General features: G+C 60.3%; 2 protein-coding genes across 4 annotated transcripts; both read right to left on the minus strand.

The window, feature by feature from the left end:
* Positions 1–1,429: 1,429 nt before the first annotated feature.
* On the minus strand, positions 1,430–9,429 carry PLIN5 (perilipin 5). Of its 3 annotated transcripts, XM_042977817.1 has the most exons (8): positions 9,115–9,429; positions 7,991–8,170; positions 7,258–7,453; positions 6,612–6,694; positions 5,916–6,099; positions 4,402–4,601; positions 2,831–2,947; positions 1,430–2,570 (listed from the first exon to the last, which is right to left on the minus strand). In XM_042977817.1, exons 2-8 carry the CDS (start codon positions 8,063–8,065, stop codon positions 2,040–2,042), a joined length of 1,386 nt encoding a protein of 461 aa, XP_042833751.1. In that variant the 5' UTR covers positions 8,066–8,170; positions 9,115–9,429; the 3' UTR covers positions 1,430–2,039. The 3 variants fall into 3 exon arrangements, with proteins under 3 accessions (XP_042833751.1, XP_042833752.1, XP_042833750.1); XM_042977818.1 differs by lacking the exon at positions 9,115–9,429 and having other exon boundaries at positions 5,916–6,096; positions 7,991–8,242; XM_042977816.1 differs by lacking the exon at positions 9,115–9,429 and having other exon boundaries at positions 7,991–8,242.
* Positions 9,430–10,575: 1,146 nt separating this feature from the next.
* Positions 10,576–12,597, minus strand: LRG1 (leucine rich alpha-2-glycoprotein 1). The gene is made up of 2 exons (XM_015543856.2): positions 12,521–12,597; positions 10,576–11,587 (listed from the first exon to the last, which is right to left on the minus strand). Exons 1-2 carry the CDS (start codon positions 12,550–12,552, stop codon positions 10,576–10,578), a joined length of 1,044 nt encoding a protein of 347 aa, XP_015399342.2. The 5' UTR covers positions 12,553–12,597.
* Positions 12,598–16,044: the final 3,447 nt, after the last annotated feature.

A 16,044-nucleotide genomic window follows, 5' to 3' on the forward strand; every position in this document is an offset into this window, starting at 1 on the left:
TCAGAGAACACCGGAGTCAGGTCCCGCCCTCCTCTGCCCGCAGCCCTCCAAGCCTCTGCCCTCCCTGGGGGAAAACCTGAGTCCTCCTCCCGCCCCTGGCCCCCATCACCTCCCTGTCCTCCCCTCTTCCCTTTCTCCCCTTGACTCACTCTGCTGCAAACACACGGGCCTCCTCACTGTTCCTCCAACACACTCGGCCCGCTGCTGCCCCAGGACCTTTGCACCGGTGGTGCCCCCTGCCTGGAACGCTCCTTGGTCTTTGCTTCTATCTCACCTCCTCAGACAAGTCTTCTTGGCCCCTTCGTCCCCAGTTAAAAAATATACACCCCTCCTCCTGCCCTCACACGCTCCCCATCCCTCAGCCCTGTTATGTTTTTCATCCCCTACTAACACCAAGATGATTTCCGTCTGTTTCTTGTTTATCGTCTGTCTCTCCCACTGTATTGTGGGGTCCCCGAGGGCAGGATTCGTATCTGGTTTGCTCCCTGCCGGGCACAGCTCAGCAAGGGAAGGAGCTTGCCCACCCAGGCGTAGGCAAGGCTGAGACTCAACCCCAGGACCTTATCTCCCGCTCCCCCCGCTCCCAGACTTACCTCGACCCTTTATCTTTCCCTCCCCACTCTGTTCCTGTCAGACTGATTCCCCCACCGCCGTGCCTCTGCCTGGGCCCTTCCCTCTGCCAAAATGCCCTTCCTGTGTGCCATTCTGCCCATCCTCACCCAGCCTGGCCCTCCGGGAGCCCCCAGCCGCACCAGGGGAAGAGAAGGCAAGGTTGCCTGTGGCCCCAAGTGCAGGTGGAGGGGGCTTGGGGTCCCAAGAAGGTGGACTGTGGACTGTCAGAGCTAGGCCACTGGGGCGGAGTGAGGGAGAGCTTCCTGGAGGCGGCGGCATTGGAGCTGGGGCTCCACGATGGACGAGTCCGAGCGACGGGTGGGAGGGTGGGAGGGCACGGCCTCAGCAAAGGAGTTTGGATATTTGGTCTGAGGGTGACTGGGAGCCATGGAGGTTTCTACGCAGGGGCAGGGAAGTGAATCCGGCCGGTGGGAAGTGGTCCAACCTCCCAGAACCGTCCCTGGGCCGGGTCCTAGGGAAGCCAGGGGCCACCCTGACCTCACCACATCAGACTGTGGTTTCCTAACACCCCACCCGGCCACAGGGGAGTCTCGGGGGCGGCTGAGAATTCGGTGAAAGGATGGGAGGGCCCCCAGGAGACTGGCCTGTGGCCCTTCCCCTACCTCGCTCGGCCCCATCCGGACCAGTGCGGCTGGAGGAATCACAGCACGATGAGCCCCCGCAGGCCCGGGGAGGAGTAGCACTCCTTTCAAACCTTGAACCCTGGCTTGGGCCTTGCGGCCCCACACGCCTGAGGCCCCCCGCACCCTGGAACCAACACCCACCCCAACCCGAACGGAGCCCATAGGCCTTTGGACAACACAAAGCACCTTTATTCTGGAGCGTGGACCCCAAAGGGCAAATCACGTGGATCCAGCAGGCCCAGCGGATGAAGCTGGATATTCTCAGGGACTCCCCCCTCCCCCCACCCCGCCCCGGCCAGGATGTACAAGCTGGGGGGGTGGAGGGAGGGTGCCTACTTTTCCAAACCCCCAGACAGCCGCTGGGCAAACTGTGTTTCTTTGGGGAGTTTCGATCCGCTTTTTTGGGGGGTGCAGGGCCGGGGACCACAGACAGAGGCACCCAGCTTGGGGCTAATGAGACCTGAATTGGGTTCCAGTCCCCCTGTGTCCAAGGGAAAGACTGGGGCGCGTCTGAGATCAGTGAAGCTGGTCTAGGCGTCTGAATTTAGCCCCCCACCGCCACCGCGCACCTGGGCCAAGGCCACCGCGCAGTCCGTTAGTGCATATTCACGGCCACTAGGGGGCAGCGGGGACCTGGGGGGGGGCAGGGCGACCTCCCCCTTGCGGCCTGTTACTGCACGTGCATGGCCACTAGGGGGCAGCGGGGACCTCGGGGTGGTGGGGGGGCGGCGGTGCAGGGCGACCTCCCGAGGGCCGCGTCTGCTGCCCCGTGGCCCCATCTGGTCAGAAGTCCAGCTCTGGCATCAGGGTGTGCTTGGCGCGGCTGGGGGGCGTGGGTTCCTCCTTGGAAGTGTCGCCTGGGAGGGCTGGCCCGTCCCCGTGCTCGGCTTCCCAGGCTCTCTGCTGGGCCGGCCAGTCCAGGTGAGCCCAGCGGGGGTCAGGGCCCCCCACGACCTCGTCCACCAGAGCCTCCAGGTCAGGCGGGGGCGCGGGCCGCTCCACGAGGATGGGCGCGAAGGGCCCCACCAGCCAGGGCAGCGGCACGGCCTGCACCACCAGCTCCAGGAGCTCGTCCACGCAGGCGTGGGCCCGGGCCACGCTGCCCCGGCCCTCGGCCAGGGCGGCCGCGGGCACATCGCCGAAGCAGCGGGCGTCGGCGAACGCGGACTGCAGGGCGTCCACGCTGCGCCGCACCTCGGCCACCTTCTCCCGGGCGCTGGGGGGCAGGCCCCGCACGCTGGTCTCCAGCGCGTCCATGGTGCCCTGCAGCTCCCGCATCAGACTCCGGGACAGGACCAGCGTCTCCAGCTCTGCCTGCGGAGGAGGGGAGGGGCCTCAGCGTCCCCGACGGGCGCTCCCCCCCCGCCCCCAGGACCAGCGCCCTGCCTCAGTTTCCCCACAGGGCACCCCGTAGGACCATCCGGCCAGCTTCCCCGTGGACACTCCAAACCGCTGACCTCAGCCCTTGGTTTGAGACGGCTGGAGCCCGGCCCCACCCTTCCCCCTCCCTGCCACCCTGGATAGATCCAGAACGCCCCCTCGCACCCCCGCCCACCCTCTCGCCGCCACCCTACCTGGCTGCGGCGACGGCCGTTTTCTGGGGAGCGCTGGCTCCAGTCCTCCCAGAGCTCGTGCACCTTCCCAGGGCGGGCGGGGGCAGTGGGTGTGGCCCCACACTGCATGAGGTTGATCTGAGGGGACAGGGGCGGGGGTGCAGCTGGGGATCCGGGGGCTCGGGGGAGCCAGGACCCTAGCGTGGATCTGGTCTCGATAACCATGTAGAGAACATTCTTCCCTGCAACCTTCCCCTGCTGATCCAGCCTGGCCAACCGGCCCGTTCTCTCCTCTGCTCTTGGCCAGACGCCGCCACTCGCGGTTCCGCCGTCGCTCAGACTCACTTCGGCCACGCCGGCCGGCGGGCTAGGTGCACTCCTCCCTCCGCCCCACACCCCTGCCTGGCTCATTGCAGTGTTTCCGAGCGGACGGAAGTCTTCCCTCCCTGCCTCCTGGCTGGGCAGATGCCCCAGCGCCTGGTATGTTTTTTCATCATGACCTTCATTCCCCTACTGCGCTTTGAGCGTCCTGACGGGGCCACTGTGCCTTCGGTGCCCAGGACGGGGCCACTGTGCCTTCGGTGCCCAGGACGGGGCAGGTATTAGAAGACAAACAGGAATTGTGGTCCATCTGTACTCTGGGGTATTATTCAGCCTTAAAAAGGAAGCCCGTTCTGACACCTGACCTTGAGGACTTGGTGTTCAGGGATAGAAACCCACTCGGGCGCGCATCGGCGCCCTCTGGTGGCCGCTGCGGGGACGACAGCCTGGGACCAGGACGGAGCTGGGGGACCAGGTGCCGCTTGGGGGGCTGGGCCTGGGGGTGAGGAAGGGGGAGGGGATCTGTGGGCGGAGCCAGCATCCCGGCTGAGGTGTCTGATGTGGGTGCGGAGAAGCGGGAAGTCGAGACCTGACCCCCCCCAGGTGAATGGAGGTTCAGATGCGGGAGCAGGTTGGGGGTGTCTGACGTCATCGAGCTGAGCCAAGCGGGAACTCCCGCGGGCCCCTGGGTGGCTCGGTGGGTTAAGCTCTGACTTCCGCTCAGGTCACGATCTCCCGGTTTGTGAGTTCGAGCCCCGCCGGGGGCTCTGCGCTGAGCGTGCAGAGCTTGCTTGGGATTCTTTCTCTCCCTCCTCCCCTCCCCTGCTCATGTTTTCTCTCTCTCAAAATAAATACAGTTAAAAAAAAAAAAGTGGGGGCTCCGTGTTCCTTTGGAGCAGGGAGGGACACACAGTGAGGGCAGAGACTGGAACCTAAAAGCTGGAGTGGATCGGGATTGGTGGCAGGAAAGCAAGGGGAGGGGTGTTTTCTTTCTCTCCTGAACTACTTTAACTACCTGTAAATTCCAGCTCCTGCTGGCTCTCCCCCCACCGAAGCCCCTTCCTGTCTCCCCAGGCTGAACCTCGACCCCCCTGAGCTTCCCCCAGACCCATGTGCCCTCTCCGCCCCAGCCTTGAACACACCGGGCTGGAGGCAGCTGAGCCCGGCTTTGCCTCCCCCGTCAGACCAGCTCAGGACCGGGTCCCCAGCTGGCACTCGATCCACGCTCACCGGCCCGCATCACGGGGAAGGAGTGAACAGAAGGATCTCACCAACTCCAGGGTCTCCTGCAGCTGGGCCAGCGTGTCCTGGGCGTGGTGTTTCTTCTGCCTCAGTTTCCCCAGAGAGTGTTCATACGCCAGGTGGCGGAGCCGCGCCGACAGGGAGCCCAGGCGCACAAAATAGCCCTGTCGTCTCCTCTGCTCCTCCACGGACCCCACTTCCGGGCCCTCGGCCTCCGCTGCCAGGGCCGCTGGAGGACGGGACGGGGGGGGGGGGGGATGGGGGTCAGCATGGCCGCCCCCTCCACGTCTGCTCACCCTCCTTGTGCGTTGACAAGCCCGCGGGCTCCCAAATTTATAGTTTTCCTTTAGGGACATCAACTCATTTCCCCAAACCCTATGACGTAGGCACTATCATTAGCCCCATTTACAGATGAGGAACACTGAGGCAAGGGGCGATGAAGCCCCACAGTGTGCAAGAGGCAGACCCGGGATTCCAACCCAGACACTCTTAGCCCCTCTGTGAAACGGTCTGTTAAGAATATACTATGGGGAGCTGGGTGGCTCAGCTGCGTAAGCGTCCGACTCTTGACTTTGGCTCAGGTCATGATCTCATGGTTTGTGAGTTCGAGCCCCGCGTCGGGCTCCGCGCTGATGGTGAGGCGCCTGCTTGGGATTCTCTCTCTCCCTCTCTCCGCCCCTCCCCCATTCTCTCTCTCTCTCTCTCAAAATAAACTTTACTACACTCGATCTTAGCCAACAGGCCAAGAAGCGATCTCTCAAAATAAACTTTAAAAAAATCCTAAAAAAAAAAAAAAAAAAGGGTATGCTACAAACGCTCGGCACACAGTAGGTGCCTCATAAATGCCTCCAAGCCTTTCTGCAGAGGAGGGAGTGCATCGGCACGTTCTTCTCGCCCCCCTAAAGCAGGGGTTGAGAGAAGTCAGATCGTCTCTGGGGTCAGAAACAAGATGTAGAAAGCTGGAGAATGCTGTTTTTTTGTTTTGCTTTTTTAAGATTTTTTCTTTTTTTTAAGTAATCTCTACCCCCAACGTGTGGCTCGAACTTACAAACCCAAGATCAAGAGTCACATGCTCCACTGACTGAGCCAGCCTGGAGCCCTGTGACAATGGTGGGGCTACGGGAACCGTATGAAGGGGCAGATGCCGTTCAGCCCAAGTGTTTAGTTTTTGAGGACCAGCCACAAATCAGGACTTGTAGGGCAAAATCTGATTGTTAAATGCACACGATGCACTGAAGCATTTTAAAGGCACTGCTTAAGCCAGTGTGACCATCGGAGGGGACACCAGTTTGAGACCGGGGCCCTCAAGTCTGCAAGCCCCGTACAGCCCTAGGGTCTGCGTGGTCTGGTTTCTCGCAGGGGGTGGGGCGGGGGGGCCGTGGGAATGCCCGGGGGGGCTCAGGCCTGGGCTCCAGCCCCGGGCGGTTCCTCCTGAACTGCTGTGCGGCCCTGGCCAAGTCCCGGGCTTCTCTGATCCGTAACCTCTGGGGATGGGGAGTGGGCAGAAGGATTCGGGGGCAGGGTGGGCGCGAGCCGGGCTCACCGAGCTCGTCCTCGGTCATGGGCAGGAAGTGGTCCACCAGCTCCTCTGACTTGCCCAGCACGACATCCACGGCGTGGCTCACGGAGCGCTTCAGGTCCACACTCCAGCGGCGGCTCTGCCGGGCCAGGCCCACCACGCCCGTCACACTGCTGGCCACCGTGTCCTTGGCCGAGGTCACCACCTGCTGAGAGGGGTCCCCTTCCAGGTTTGGGCTCCCTTCCCTTCCCTTCCCCCAGCTCCTTGGGGCCGGGTGCCCAGGGTCCCTGGCCCTTCCTGGCTCTGGGACTCAGTTTCCCCTCTAAAACATGGAGGAAAGTAAGAAAGTTCTCCCTTACAGGGTCGTGGAAGGCGTTACCAGCACCACCTGGCACGTGTTAAATGCTCAGTAAACTCGGGTGCTGTTTATTATTATTACTTTTGGGTTTTTTTTTCAATTTCTTTATTCTACTCTACTCTACTATTCTATTCTATTCTATTCTATTCTATTCTTAAATGTAATTTATTGTCAAATTGGCTTCCATACACACCCAGTGCTCATCCCAACAGGTGCCCTCAATGCCTGTCACCCCTTTCCCCTCTCCCCCGCCCCGGGTGCTGATTATTTTAATCTGGCTGGTGCAGTCCCGACCGGTCCGGTCCCGGAGGAGGTTACCCTGCTCCTTCCCACCCCCAGCCCCCTCTGGGTCCCCACGGCACCGTCTCCGAAGGTTGCTGGAGAAAGGGCAACTTCTCTTCCAGTTTGTCCAGACCCCTGCAGGCGAGATTGTTCACGGAGGCCACTGGAGGGGGGAGAGTCAGGGAGTGAGGGAGGGACACGTAGGGAGAGGCAGAGGGAGGCCCGGGCCACCCTGGGAGGGGCTGGGGACCCTTAGGGTGTGGGTGGGTCACCAGGCCGGGCCCCACCTGCGCTTCCCTCCCCGCCTCAGCCCCTGCCACCCGGCTGCTGCCAGCACCAAGGTGACTCCTCGCCGGCTCAGATGCCCCAGAGAGCAGGCTCAAGGTCACGCACACTGGCTGAGAAGGAGGCGGGGGAGGCCTCGAGCGGAGGGGGTGACCCCCTTCCTGGGTCAGACGTGAGGCCAAGGGTCTTGTGCCCCCCACCCGTCTGTCAGGTTGGACCCCTCAGCTGATCACAGGAGTCCGGGGGGCACGTGGGGCTCAGGACACGCAGAGGCAAGGACAGAGAGGCAGATGGGGAGGCAGATACCTGAGGTACGTCAGGCCACGAGGGAGGGCGTCAGGACACAGAATGAGGGGGCCACAAGCAGACAGCTAAGGGTGGAGGTCCAGGAGATCAAAGGCAGGACCCAGGGACGCGGTGGCGGGGAGGGGGGGTGCTCACGCTGGGGCTGCAGGTGGCTCAGGAGCGGCTGGGCGTGGTCCAGGGCACGGGCGGTCAGGTCACACACGCAGTGCTCGGCCAGGCGGCAGGCGGAGCCCAGCAGCGGGTGCCTGTCCTTAGCGGCACTGTAAGCCTCCAAGACGGCGGCGCACGTGGTCCTGACCAGGGGCAGGGCCACCACGCGCTGCACCACGTTCTGCGGGGACGGGTGGCATCAGAGGGGCCCGAGGGGGTGCGGGGAGCTCGGCCGCCCCTCGGTCCGCTGCCCTTCTCTGGGCCGGGTTGAGGGGCGAGCGAGGGGGTGGGGGTGGGGCTGCATGCTTAGCTTGGGGCTCCGGCCTCCCCATCTGTAAAATGGGTTTCTAGAGCCGGGAGATTCAAGGAGCCGACGTGCGCGAAGCGCGTGGAACGGGGACCGGTGCAGAGCAGGTCCTGTGATCGCTGTCACTCGTGCTGCTGCCGTTGAGAGTGCCGAGACGGTGGGCACAGAGACAGACCCGGGGGCAGAGACCCCGAGGTGGGGGAGGGGGAGCCGGGTGTGGCGGCAGAGATGCTCCCCGCCCCGGGCCTCGCGCGCCCCTCTGGGAGGTGGGTAGCGTGTGCCAGCAGCCCTCCCCCGCAAGGTCCAGCAAGGATGGGCATGGGAGGGCGCCCCTGGCCCGAAACTGTCCCGGGAGGGACAGTCCCCCCACCCCTCCCTGTGCCCCTGTCCTCGGGAGGGGCGGCCCCTCACCTGCCTGTCCTGCTCCCACAGGCTGTCTCTGGGGGGCCGCACAGGCTCATCTTCTGACGTGTCGACTGCAGACATCCTGAGGGGCAGGGCCGAGTGGGAGGGCCTTCCAGGCCTTGGGGTCTGTCCCGCTGGGCTTTGCGACCTGGGCAAAGTATTGTTCCCTCCTGGAACCTCCGTTTCCTCAAAAGAGAGTTATTTTTTTTTTAATTTTTTTTTTCAACGTTTTTTATTTATTTTTGGGACAGAGAGAGACAGAGCATGAACGGGGGAGGGGCAGAGAGAGAGGGAGACACAGAATCGGAAACAGGCTCCAGGCTCCGAGCCACCAGCCCAGAGCCTGACGCGGGGCTCAAACTCACGGACCGTGAGATCGTGACCTGGCTGAAGTCGGACGCTTAACCGACTGCGCCACCCAGGCGCCCCTCAAAAGAGAGTTATGATAGTACCCTTCCTCGCAGCGTTGTGAGGGACACGGACACTGGATGCACAGGGCTCTGCACACACTAGGTGCACACAGAGAGCCTCTGGCAAGGTGGGGACATTGCAGGGGTTCAAAGCATGGGCTCTGGAAAGAGAAAGACTGGGGTTCACATCCTGCCGTTACCTGCTGTGTGACTTCGGGCAAGTGCCTTCCCCTCTCTGAGCTCTTTCCTCTTCGGCAAAGGAGAAGAGGCCCCTTACCCCTGCGCACCCCCCAGCTCCCCCTCCCCTCCCCCCCCCCCCCCCCCCGCCCCGGACAGAACTGCACAAGCAGCCCCCTGCAGGGGTGGAGGTGGTAGCTGCGGGATCCCAATAAACCTAAAGATTGACAGGGAAACTGAGGCACCCCGAGGTGAGGTCCATGCTGCTTCCAGGACCACACATGTGAGCAGGCTCAGAGTGGGGAGTTCGACCGAGACTCCCCGCTCGCTCGAAGTTCTTCCCCTCTCCCCACCCTGTGCCCTCAGGGCCCTGGTCGCCGCTCAACTGGGTCCTGAGCTTTAGCCAACTGGGCCAAGGGTCTCGGCCACCTGCTCCAGCCCTTCACCCCCCGCCCCTGTCACGCCGCTGGGTCCTCTCCCGCCCACCCGATCAGGAGCCCCCAACCTGCGGGGTCCTCCCGGACGCCCCCACGTGGCACTCACCCGGGCGCGCGCAGCCACAGCCCCCGGACGCCGCCGCCGACCCCCGACTAGGGCTCGAGGCTCCGCCCACCGCCGGCCCCGCCCGCCTTATAGCCTCTTGGAGGGAGAGGGTGGGGCCTTCCCTACTGACCAATGGGGAGAGGCCGTGCGGAGGCGTGGCCCGGGGGCGGGGCTCCAGCGACCCAGCCCACCCGCCCACCTCCCGGCGCTTCCCTGGGGTTCTCGCCGGCGCTCCGCGGTTGTCATGGTAACTTGGGGGGCGCTGGATGCCCCAGGATTGGACTACTTCCGTTGACCAGGTTTGGCCTCCCGTCACCCTGCCGTTGCCACGCAGACGGTGGTGGGCGATCACAGCCCCCACCCCGTCGCTGAGGAGTGACTTTGGGCAAGTCTTCAAGGCGTTTTTATTTAGAAAAATCTGCCGTGGAACTCAGCCAGGATTCAGGCCGGCCCGTTCCCTTGGATCCCCATTTTACAGATGAGCAAATTGAGGAATCCGATTCAAACCCCTCTCTGCCAGACTCCAGGCCCCTCTCTGGCTTTCGTCATCATACCTGGAATGACCACCAACGACCCTCCTTCCAGGGAGCTGAAAACACTGGGCATGTCCCCCAAACACCCAGGGGTCCCCCAAGTCTGACTCGGGCTCCAGCATGCCCAGCCCTGTGTCAGCAGGTGGCTCAAGGTTGCGAGTTGGGAGAACACAGCCTTCAGCTTCGCCCAGCCTGCTCAGGCCTGCCCTGGGTGGCTATCCCCCTAGGTTGTCACCGGCCAGCATGATGAATTGTTTGGAGACCTGAAGCATCCAGTTTAATTTAAACCTTCCCCAGGACACAGCTGTGGCAGGAATCCACCGGTCAAATGACACTCTGGGCAACGGTCAGGGTTTTATTTGGAGTTAAGTCCTGGATGGGGGGAGGGAGAGGGGAAGCCACAGGCCATCATATCCCAACTGCAATCCCTTTAGAAGCTCTAGAAGCTTGTGTCCTGCGCCCCCAGGCCCTGGGTCTCTCCTCTTTCTTCTTTCCTTCTCCTTCCCCCTGGAGACCTAGGAAGTCAACTTGGGAGATGCCTGTAACACTGAATTCCAGTACGCCCAGTCCCTTTCCACAGTTATTTATTAACCCCTCCGTTCTGACCCCAAACTGAGTGATGCTGGCTAGAAGGCACCCCGGCCCCAGGCCCTGCATTCGGAGAGCCCCTCAAAGTGGGGGAGACAGAGCCAGACAGAGACAACCCCAGTGTGGCCAGGGCTGGGCCAGAGGGAGGCCGTGCAGGCTGGGGGCGCCTGGAGGCCAAGAGATCCGGAAAACAGGGAAAGGCTTTCTTGGGAGAGGGTACCAGGAGGCCAGAGAGCCCAAGGCGGGTCCAGCCAGCAGCTCTGGAAAGCTGGAGGTGAATTCTTTGCTAACTGGCAGGCAGCGTGCTCCCAGGCCTGTCTCCCCAGCCCAGCCCCGGGCCTCAGTGGGACTCAGCTGCAACCAGGAGCGTCTGGCCCTTCCAGGCTTCAGGCCCAGCGCAGCGCGTCGCGTTCCGAGAGAACATCTTGTCTTTATTGGCCACAAGCCACCCGTAGAGGTCTTCCAGGTTCTCGTCACAGATCCAGGGGTTACCAGAGATGTCAAAGCCATCCTTCATGTCCCGGGTGGGCTGCCCCAGGGATGTCCAGAGCCCCTTAGGCGTGCCGGTAAGCAAGTTGTTGGACAGATCCAGGAAGTCCAGCTGCCGCAGACCCCGGAGGGCGCCCGCTGCCACGGTGGCCAGCTTGTTGTCATTCAGGAAAAGGTAGCGGAGGTCTGGCTGGGGTGCCAGGAGCCCCTCGCCAAGCACCTGCAGTCTGTTGCCTTCCAGATGCAGCCTTTCCAACCGCAGGGGGCCTTTCAGAAGGTCTGGGGGCAAAGCCTTCAACTGGTTATTGCTGAGGTCAAGGATGCGCAGGGAGGTGACGTTGGCCAACAGCCCTGGGGGCAGGGTCTGGAGGCGGTTTTCGGAAAGGTCCAGATGCCGCAGGGCCTTCAGGCCGAGCAGCCACGAGGGCTCCAGAGCCTCCAGCTGGTTTTGCTTCAGCACCAGGGTGTGGAGAGCACCCGAGGCCTGGAAGAGGCCGCGGGGCAGGCGGGCCAGGCGGTTGCGGGTTAGATCCAGCACCTGCAGCAGAGGTGCGGGCAGCAGGAAGTTGGGCGAGAGGCTCTCCAGCTGGTTGCTGGACAGGTGCAGCTCCTGGAGGCGAGCGAGGCCCCGGAGGGTGTCGTCTGGCAGCCGCGTGAGGTTGAAGAACTCCACCACCAGGTAGACGGTGTCGGCCGGGAAGCGGCGGGGGATTTGGGCAGGGGGGTGGCAGGAGACGGAGCTGCCGTTGACCGCATGGGACACCACGCAGGCGGCACGGTTGGGGGCGACCTCCTGGGCGGAGGCCGTAGACAGCAGCAGCAGGAGCAGCGTTCTAGAAAGCTGGGGGTCCAGGCCTCCGGAGCTGCGGGCAACGACAGAAGAGACACCCGGCTTGGTGAAAACGTCCCCAGAATCAGCCAGCCCGTTCCTGTCTACCACCCGGGACCATGCCACCGCATTGGTCCCCGGGACGAGTGCAGTCACCTCCTGTTCCTCTCCTCGCTTCCACCCTCATGCCTCACAGCTGCCAGAGGTAGCTGTTGTTCCAGAGAGAATTCGAACTCTCTGAAGACTGCGTTTCTCAGTCTGACCCATAAGTGTTACCCAACCCCCTGACTGCCAGCCTTGCCCCAACGGGTTGTTCATTATTTACAGTCACATGGGCTAATTCCTTCTGCTCTAGCTTGTTTTCTGGGTCATTTCTTACCTCCCCGGCTCCATATGTTGAAGGCCGGGGCAGCGAACTCCTACTTGTCCTGCAAAGCCCCGGCTCCGATGCGCCCTTTCCCGTGAAACTTTCTCCGACTTTCCCAAGTTGTCCCCTCTGGGAAACTTTCTGCCCTTTCTGCCCAGCGCCGGCCAAACAAGGTTACTTGCTGTGTCCAGCTCTATCTTGCTCCAAAGTGCTCGAGGGCAACCCAGGGCTCCAAAGGGAACCCTGGACACGGAAAGTGCATCCAGCTTTGTGCAGATCGGAGCAGGCATTTGGCCCTGGGGTGGGGTGGTTTACAGGCGGCACCATAATCCTTCCAGGGCTGGGCTTCTGCCCCTCGCGGTCCCTCCGGCAGGCCTCCGGTGGGGTGTTGGTCGGGAGGCGTTGGTGGGCCTCCCGCTCTCTGTGTGGCCCGTGGAGCACTGCTGTAGCAAGGGTGAGTGACAGCGAGTCTGTCCACGGTTAGAGCCTGTCGCTCTGTTCCAGCCCGTGGGTCTACATCTCGCCCCGTGACCTCCGTGCATCAGACGGAACTGCCTGGAATCCAGTTCTGCCCACCATGGGCAGGGTGGGGGGACTCACCTGTGCTTTCGCTGTGGCCTCCAAGAAGACATGATGGCCTCCCTCTTTTCCGTCTGGGCTCGCTCAGCCCGGTGAGGTAGCCTGATACCTGCCTGGACTGGGGGCAGGGCCTCCCGCCCCAGGGAAGTCCTCACCCACATCCTGTTCCCGTTGGTGGCTGGCCCTGAGCCAGGCAGGGGAAAGGGGGTGGTCAGAATTGCAAAACTGCTTCCTGGCAGGGGAGGGGCGTGCTCCCTTCTCCGCCTGCTTCTCCCTGGTGTTTCATCCCCCTGATTCCTGCTTTTGGGGGGTGAGTACTCCCAGAGTCTCTGGGGCTGAATCCTCACTTCCCCCCACTCCAGGAATTAAGGGTCACGTTTGCAAGGCTCCGTTCCTGGGCAGGGGAGGGACAGCTCTCTAAGCAAGAGCTAGTCTTTGCAATAAATCTAAGCAACCAGGAAGTTCAATGGAAGGAACAAAGAGGACTTGTCTTGAATTCATGACATATTGTTGTTGACCTTTTTTCTAAATGAAATAATTTCTGGGTGTTTTGTTTTGTTTTGTTAATAGTAAGAGAGAGCGTGCAAGCAGGAGTGAGGGGCAGAGGGAGGGGGAGAGAGAGAGAGAGAGAGAGAGAGAGAGAGAGAGAGAGAGAGAGAACCCCAAGCAGGCTCCACACGCATCACAGAGCCTGACGGGGGGCTCAATCCCACAACCGTGAGAGCATGACCTGAGTCGAAGTCAAGAGTCGGACGTTCAACCGACTGAGCCACCCAGGTGCCCCCAAGTGAAATAATTTCTAAAAAATAGAATTCAAAAGGGAGTGATGCCTAAAGTCTCCACAGTCTTCAAACAATGGCCTGGGAGGGACTAAATCATGCTCCGGCTCCCAGATCTATAGAAACTGCTCTGTTTTGTGATCTTAGGCGAGCGGCTTAACTTTTCTTGGCCTCGGCTTCCACATCCGTGAAGTGGAACTCAAGTCTCCAAGGGCCCCTTCTGCTCTTTCTTTCTTCATCTGAAGGCTAATGAGCTATTTGTTTGGGGTCTCCCTCATTCCCTAAGAAATGCATCCGGAAGCTACAAATGTGCCTTTGAGAACTGCTTTGGCTGCATCTCACGGGTTTGGTTACTCAGCGCTTTCATTCTTGTTGGGTTCTAAACATTCAGGGGTGATGTGTTAACTTTACATGCACCTGGACTTTGGTCACGCCTGGCCATGGCCCAGTCTCTCCACAGCCCAATCTCTGAAGAGTTTTGTCTCGAACGGTGAGAATGAATGTGAGTTCTGTCTTGTGGGCATACAGATTCAGAGACATACGTGCAAGCTGACCGTGGCAGGTGTAAAGAAAGACGGGTGAATACCCTCATGAATACACAGGTACAGATACAACACAGAGACACAGACAAAGCAGGACAGAATAACAGACTCGTTGAGATGGACACACAAAAACAGATATGCACAAAATAGACAAAGGACCCGAATAATAGTTTCTCGAGGAGGACATGCAGATGGTCAACAGGTACATGAAAGGTTCTCAGCCTCACTCATCCGCAGGGAAATGTAAATCAAAGCCACAATGAGATACCACCTCACACCTGTCAGAACGGCTATTATCAAAAAGACAGAAGGGGCGCCTGGGTGGCTCATTCGATTAAGCATCCGATTTTGGCTCAGGTCATGATCTGTGGGTTCGAGCCCCGCATTGGGCTCTATGCTCACTGCTCGGAGCCTGGAGCCTGCCTCGGATTCCGTGTCTCCCTCTCTCTCTGTTCCTCCCCTGCTTGCACTCTGTCTCTCTGTCTCTCTCTCAAAAATAAACATTAAAAAACTTCTTTAAAATAAAAAAAACTAGAAAGAGAGTAGAATGGTGGCTGCCTGGAGCTGGGGGTGCAGGAAATGGGGAGATGTGAGTCTAAGGGTACAAATGCATGGTTACAAGACGAATACATCCAGGAGTTGTAACGTACAGCCCGGTGACTATCATTAACGTTACTGTATTACATACTTGAAAATTGCTAAGAGAGTAGATCTTTTGTTTTTTTTTTAATTTTATTTATTTTGAGAGAGTGGGGGTGGGGCAGAGAGAGGGAGAGAGAGAATCCCAAGCAGGCTCTGCGCTGGCAGCGAAGAGCCCAACTCAGGGCTGGATTCCACGGACCTTGAGATCATGACCTGAGCTGAAGTCAAGAGTTGGACGCTTAACAGACTGAGCCACCCAGGCGCCCGGTGGGTGAGTAGATCTTAAATGGTCCCATCAGACACACACACACACACACACACACACACACACACACAGAAGTACCTGAAGTAATGGATGTTGTTAACATTTCATGGTGCGATATTGGCATGTATCAAACATCTGAAACTTACACAATGTTGTAGGTCAAACCTCTCACGCGTCCAGGAGAAGCTAGGCGATGTCCTCCCGGTGTTTTGCATTTGTTTACTAGGCTAACAGTCTCCTCTGGGACAAGGGGGAGCCAGATCTGTCTCCTCCACTGCTCCACCCCCAGAGCCCAGCACACAGTAGGTGCTTCATCGGAAGTGGGCGGGAAGGAAGGGGTGTGAGCCCTAAAGGCAAAATGCTACAGAGATCTCAGAACGTGCAGAGCCCGCCCCTGCTTCAAAGCCTCGGGTGGTTCCCTGTCCCACTTAAACTCCATCAGGCTGGGGGGAGGAGGATGGGGAGTTAATGTGTAATGGAGGCAGGGTTTTAGTTTGGAAAAGATGAGAAAGTTCTGGAGATGGATGGTGGGGATGGGTGCCCAACAGTGTGAACGGACCTCATGCCACTGACCTGTGCACTTAAAAAAAAAAAAATTTAATGTTTACTTTTGAGAGAGAGAGAGAGAGAGACAGAGCATAAGCAGGGGAGGGGCAGAGAGAGAGGGAGACAGAATCCCGAGCAGGCTCCAGGCTCTGAGCTGCCAGCATGGAGCCCGGCACGGGGCTCGAACCCACGGACCTTGAGATCATGACCGGAGGCCAAGTCAGATGCTTAACCAACTGAGCCACCTGGTCGCCCCCGAACTGTGCACGTTAAAACACTTCCCATGGTGCATTTGAATTCATGTGGATTTATGTGGATTTTGCCACAATAAAAACATTTTTTTACGCTCCTGATCTGTGGGGCCCTGCCTGCCCCGAGCCCTGGCCCTCCTCTCCCTCCTGATCTGCACCCGCTCCTGCCGCCTCCCCCCCCCCGCCGGGGCCGCTGTGGCCACCTCGCCCCCTCCTCCAAGCATGTTCCCACGTCCCCCACACTGTTCCCTCTGCCCGCACGCCTCCCCACAGCTGCTCTCTCACTCAGCACATCTCAGCTCAAGGGTCACCTCGACAGGCCCTCCTTGGCCACCCCCCACACCCTCACCCTCTACCTAGCACATTACCTGGCCTTTTCCCCACTGCATGCATCACTCCTTCAAGTCCAGTCCTAATTTGCAAGTCCCCAACTAGGCTACGAACTCCATGAGGACAGGGATCTTTGTCCCCGACGGTGCCTGGCATATAGCAGGTGCACAGTAAATATCTGCTCAAGAAC

Source organism: Panthera tigris, chromosome A2 (genome assembly GCF_018350195.1).
Source record: "Panthera tigris isolate Pti1 chromosome A2, P.tigris_Pti1_mat1.1, whole genome shotgun sequence".
Classification (NCBI taxonomy): domain Eukaryota; kingdom Metazoa; phylum Chordata; class Mammalia; order Carnivora; family Felidae; genus Panthera; species Panthera tigris.